Genomic DNA, 6,000 nt, shown 5'->3' on the forward strand with positions numbered 1-6,000 from the left:
ACATCACTATAAAGGCAGGAACACTCTAGGTTAAAGGTGAGTTTTTGTTAATGTGCCAGCCTGCTTTCTCCTCAAGAATGCCCAGAAGTGAGATCAGTGAAGAATGAGGCCCACCTACAACTTTCCAACAGTAAAGCAAGTCCCTGCCAGATCCACCCACTCAAAGAAACAGGACCGACAGGGTTCAAGTCCCTCCACCGAGTTGGTCATCATCTGTCCCTCCAGCAATCCAAGTGCCAAAACTTCAGCAACACAGGCCGGGCCCTTGCAAAAGCTTATTCCATGTAAAAAAAAAAAACCCTCATTAAACCCTGAGTTATATTTAGAAAAACATGGAACAGAAGTTATATTTAGAGGAAATGGCTTTAAAGAATTTTACCCAAAGCAGCATGTTTATACTGATCTTCCAGAAGAAAAAGATTTACTTATCAGCCCTTACATACAGCTCCTAAAGTCAGACAACTTCTCTGTGTACACAAAGACTTCTGCTAGGGTTCCTTTGTGTCTGGTGGAAAACGGGAGCGTCCAGGGTACTAGCAACACTTCCCATGGGAAGCAGTGGGAGAGGAAAGACTTAAAAACAACCCACATGTGGAGAACAGAACAACTTCATACAGAAGCCTGTGTTAGATGGTCTGAGAAAGGTGCCAGCAATGTGATGCTTGAGCTGTGTGATAGTGGCTCTTAAATTCATGAACTGGAACCCCAAACCATAGACTCCCTTGACAACTCTACCTAGAAGTGTTCTTTTCCAAATAGCCACTGGCAAACATGCCGTGGTCAAACTACCCTCTACCATTTCATAGCTAAGCTGCCGAACCACATTCAACATTTTCTTTTTGGTTCTGATTAATCTTACACTATTTTTTTCCTAATTTTTTAATGTTTATTTATTTTTGAGAGAGAGAGGAGGCGGGGAGAGGCAGAGAGAGCGGGAGACACAGAATGTGAGCTGTCAGCACAGAGTCCAATGCAGGGCTCAAACCCACGAACGGAGAGATGATGACCTGTGCTTAAGTCAGATGCTTAACCGACTGAGCCACCCAGGCGCCCCAGTCTTACACTATTTTTGACATCCACTTTCCTCTGTGTTGGCTTACATTTTCCTAACAAAAAAAAAAAAAAAAAAAACGAGTCAAAAGCACCAAGGTGGTTTAGTAAACTTGTGAAGCCTTTTCATGAATGAATGTGTCATTTCAGGGTGGCTATCGGAGGGAGTCAAAGACGGTTTGTGGCAGTTATTCATCTCTTCATAGGCCACAGGGTCCCCAGGGCTCCAGATGAGAATGAATCATGGCTTGGAGGCTTGGCACACACCCCAGGCTAAGGGGACCTCTTCTCTAAAGAGCCTCAGGAAGAGGCCACTTCCCAGCCTCCCAGCCAAACCAAAGTGGAGGGCAAAGGTAACCCACGGGGAAGAGACGGCCAAACTGCGGGACTGGCCGGCCCCCAGTCATCCCAGCAGGAATTATGCCAGTGCATGAGGGTGCGGCAGCCCTCCTGCTTGCTATTCCTAGGGTCAATTAACACCCTGAAAACACTCCAGCCAACCCCTACTTTTGCTTGTGGCTTGGTATTTCCAGAAAGTATGAGAACAGCAGAGAACTGAAGTCACCCAATTTTATACTACTTAGAGGCTTTAGAGTAGCAACGCCTAAGGTTGTGAAATCTAGTAGTAAAACCAAAAAAAGACCTAGGATGCCAAAGGAGAGCAGATCATATGTTCCAGGCACTCCTCCCCAGCTTTCGCTCCCTGCCCCCGCCTTCTACCCCATATCCATGGACATTCACTTTACCAGGCCTGGACCCCAAAAGAGGACCACTTTGTCTGCACCTATAGTTTGCCTACTGTGAAAATCACATTAATTACATTAATATAATCATCCACAGGAAGAGCATCATCTCCACCCTATAGTCCAGACAATCAACTGCTCCAGTGTTTCCTCACTTGCTTTCTGAAAAGCCCATGATGCTCAAGGATAGGGTCAAAATGAGCAGGTCCTATTGAGCTCATCTAACTGCAGGAAACTCTCTCCGTATATCAATAAACTTTTGGACCAGGCAGGCCTAGCACAATTATAGGCACAGAAGCGGCGCAGAAACTACAGGGAAATTGAACTTAACTTCTGTACGGGAAGCTCACCAGGGAGACCAGATGATGTATGACAGTGGGACAGGATACACTAAGCTCTTTAGGAAAAGTCGACAATAAGGCACTTGAGTGTCTCTCTGGAGGCTTAAAAGGAGGATGGTGACATGGGCCAGGGCAGTGAACAGCTGCAGCAATGAGTAGGGACAGTCAGAGACACGCAGAGGAGAAGGCTGGCTTCTCCAAGGAGGGCTCCAAAATTCCCACGCAGGCCTGGATTTAGTAATCAGGATTCCCCAGGACCGGCAAGAATCAGCCTGTGGAAGTTCTGAGGCTAAAGAACATGGAAGATGGAAGGAGGAAGGATAGAAGAAAGGGCAGTGGAAGACGGTGGGAAGACAGACGGGAATGGGCACAAACAGAAAACCAGTCCCCCTGAGGCTCCTGGGGCGGGGGTGGGGAGCAATAGATGAAGACAGGCAGTTGTCAGAGTCCCCGGTCAAAGAGGAAGAATCAAAGCACCCTAAAGAGAAATGGGTAGGTGGAAGGAACAGCCTGCTTGAGGGAAAGAACTGGTCATATTTGGGACATTTCTGGTGACTTTATCTGCACCAGGACCTGGATCAGTGCTGACTCACAGCCATTAATGCCTCCCAGACTCCTCTTTGCAGACATCTACTGGTAAATGGAAAAATGGGACTTTGTTACAGGAACCCTAGCAAACCTGAGCTTTCAAACCCCTTTCAGAACTGAGCTACGTCTGTGCACAAGACAGTCAGTGAAAACCTAAACAAAGTCGCCGCAACTTGTTTTGCTCAACTTTTACTTTACCCACTTTCAATATGAATGAGAAAAGGCACCAGGGAGATGCCCATATCCAGCTTATATTCAGGACTTCCCGGGGTGCTCCAAAGAAGGGACAAAGCAGCGGGGCCTTCGCGGCTAGAAAGATGAAGGTGTGTGGTCCCACGCCCCTCTCCCCAGGTCAGAGCCCCCCACCTCCTCTCCCACAGCCCTTTCCGGCCAGGAGAGCGCCTCCACTCTCCACCGACCCTGTACCATGACAGCAGGGAGCGCGCATTGAGCACCGAGCCATTTTTCCGGGGGCCCTTTAATCATGACCATTATTTAAGGACAGCTTAAGCATAAAGTGAATTTGTCGGGCCTGCTCCCGAGGCGCCAACACCTCCCGCCCCCCAAAAAAGAACGAACTGGCGGGCACTGGCACGCAAAGAGAACCGCTACGGTGCTCGCGGGGCCCAAGGGACGGTGCGCAAGAGCCTGACGCACAGTCACAGTAGGTAGGGGCTCACCGAAGATCTGCCATCGGACCTAGCACCTGAGCAGCTGGCCCTGGGGTGGGATGAGGTGGCGGCCCGGGGGACACAAAGGCCTTGCCTGTCCAGGGCTGCGCCCCTCGCGACGCGGGGGGCGAGAGTTTAGGGCCAGGGAGGGGGCGATGGAATCCGCCCTCATTTGCACGTCGTCTGGGGCCCGGTCAATTTGCTTAATCACGGCTCTAAATGCCAGCGCGCAGCACACAATGCGCGCCCATTAACAGGTTTAAAGTGTCGCAGCGCTCGCTTTAAATGAGAAAAGCCGGCAACAAAGGGGGAAAAAGCCAAGTTCCTCAACTTGAAGAATGCCTCGGGTCACCCTCGAAATCATCTAGGCGAGTTTAAAATCCCAAGCTCCACAGAACAGTTGAGGCCCCCGCTCGACGGCTGGGGGTCGGGAGAGGGGGGTGTGTGAATAATCCGCCACGAATACTGGGTTTCTTAGGAACGAACAAGCAGCAGCCCAGTGAAACTGGAGTCGGGGGCAACGTCGCCAAGCCAGCTCCCCCAGCCCATTGCCCAACTGCCAGGGAAAGCTGACGGATTTCCAGGAAGGAAAGCGAGAGCCCCCCTCCCCAATCCAAAAGCCGGCACAAATCCAAGTATTCCTTTACTGCCAGCAAAGAATTTTGGAGGCCAGGAAAGACCCCCAGAAGTCGACCCCAAAGCCTCTCCCCTGCAGAAGGGGGAAATCTAAAGGAACTTTACTTTCCTGCAAGTACTGGCCAACGCAGCCACAGCGCTCGGCCGCCACCGAACAGTTCAACTCCGCAAACTCGTTCTGCCCAGGATCCTCCCGGGACGGCCCCATCCCCCACCCCGTCGCCGAGCCCGGGGGCGCATCTCGCCGGCCCGGCCCCCACCCGCCCAGGCACAGCCCGACCCGCACTCACCGTGCGCGCTCCTCCCGGAGACAGGGGTCCGTTGGAGAGGTACGGACTGCTCAAGTCCGGGATCATCAGGAACGGGTACCCAGGGTACGGGGGGCCCTTAAAGAACGCGCCGTCCTGGGGCCTTCTCACTGCGGGCGAGACCGAGGCGGGGGTGAGGCCCGGGCCGCCGGGACAGCGCAGGGGCAGGGGACCCGGGGCGGGGACCGCGCTCCAGGACGGCTGTGGCCGCGGGGGGCGGAGAGCAGGGGCACGGCCACGGGGCGAGGAGAACCGTGGGCGGCCTGAGCGGAGGCGCTGGGCGCAGCGCGGCCCGGGAGTGGGGGCTGCCCGGACCCGCACGTACCTTCGGCGAAATAGTCCCGCGGCTTCTGGAAGGCGTCCCGGGCGGGCTGCGGGCGCCTCTCCGCCTGCGGAGGAGACACAAAGGCGAGGGCTGGTGAGCGGGCGCGGGGCCGGGGTCCCCACGGGGTCGGCCCCGGGAGCCTCCTTACCTCCGAGTCCGAGCTGCTGCTCTGGTTCTCCGACTCGTTGACCAGGGACGACTTGACCTCGTCCAGGTCCCGCTGCGCCGAGGCACTGTCGCTGCTCGGCTCCTGCTCCTCGCCCCCCTCGTCTTGGAAGGGGATCAGCTCGTCGTTCGCCCCGAGGTCGTCCCCTCCGCCGGCCGCCCCGGCGCCCGAGCCGCCGCCGCCGCCGCCTCCCCCGCCGCCGCCGCCGCCGCCGCCGAGCTGGGGCATGGTGGGGCCGCGGGCCGGGGCCGCCGCTCTCCGAGCCCCTCGCCGCCCGCGCCCGACCCGGCCCGGCGCCCGCCCCTCCCTCCCTCCCTCCCTCCGGCTCGCCCGCCTGCTCGGCTCGCCGCCGCGGCGGCCACAGCAACAAAGTTTGACAGGGCGTGGCCCCGCGGGAAGCGGGCCGGCGCGGCCGGGCCGGGGCGGGGGCGGCTCGGCTCGGGCCCCTCCGGCAGCGCCCAGCCCAGGGCTCCCCAACTCGCCGCCGCCGCCTGCTCCGCCGGGGCGTCCCAGCGCCTGGCCCGCCGGGGAGGGGCGAGCGGCGAAGGAAGGAGGGATCGCCGGGCTGGGCAGGGGGGCCGGAGGGAGGAGCCCCGGCTGCAAGCTGACACCCGCGCGCCTCGCGGAACCCGGAGAGCTCCGGCGCGCACACACTCACTCGCATTCACACTCGCACACCGCTCACTCACACCTTCCGGGGGCTGCGCCTCCCCGTCGCGCGCGCCCCCCGCGCCCCCAGCCTCGCCCTGGCCCCCTTCCCTGTGCCTCGCCACGCACCCCCGACGGCCCTCCCCCACCCTCCGGCCCACCGCCCGCCCGTCAAGCATCCCCTAACTTTCTTCCAAAGAACCCCCAGAACTCCTCACCGCTTCTACATCCCCCTCCCACCGCATCGGCGCGCTGGCGGGCGGCACTGCCCCCTGCGGGAAAGCTTCGGACACAGACCGACCGCGGACACTTCTCTGCCTGGAGTTCCTCGGAGCACTGGACCCAGCCAGCCTGCTCGCCCTCCTCTCCAGATGCGTAGGGCAGAGGATCTGGCAAACTTATGGCATCCTGGAATACGCTGGGCGGCTTTCTGCTCCTCCTCGCGTGGGGTTCCAACGCGCCCCCTCCCTAGCCCGCGCTTTTGACCTTGTTCAGGTGCCTAAAGTCACCCGCCACTAAAATCC

The 6,000-nt window shown here is 57.8% G+C and overlaps 1 protein-coding gene across 2 annotated transcripts in view; it reads right to left on the reverse strand.

Moving 5' to 3' along the window:
• Window positions 1-5,056, reverse strand: part of TCF7L1 (transcription factor 7 like 1) — a 156,878-nt gene extending 151,822 nt beyond the window's left edge. For both annotated transcript variants that reach the window (XM_039217598.1, XM_039217597.1), the window contains exons 1-3: window positions 4,811-5,056; window positions 4,663-4,726; window positions 4,320-4,447 (exon numbers count right to left, since the gene is read on the reverse strand). In XM_039217598.1, the coding sequence (XP_039073529.1) occupies window positions 4,320-4,447; window positions 4,663-4,726; window positions 4,811-5,056 (438 nt within the window). The remainder of the gene's footprint in view (window positions 1-4,319; window positions 4,448-4,662; window positions 4,727-4,810) is intronic.
• Window positions 5,057-6,000: the final 944 nt, after the last annotated feature.

The sequence above is a fragment of the Hyaena hyaena genome, unplaced genomic scaffold (genome assembly GCF_003009895.1).
Source record: "Hyaena hyaena isolate Hyena2069 unplaced genomic scaffold, ASM300989v1 scaffold_699, whole genome shotgun sequence".
NCBI classification, from domain to species: Eukaryota; Metazoa; Chordata; class Mammalia; order Carnivora; family Hyaenidae; genus Hyaena; species Hyaena hyaena.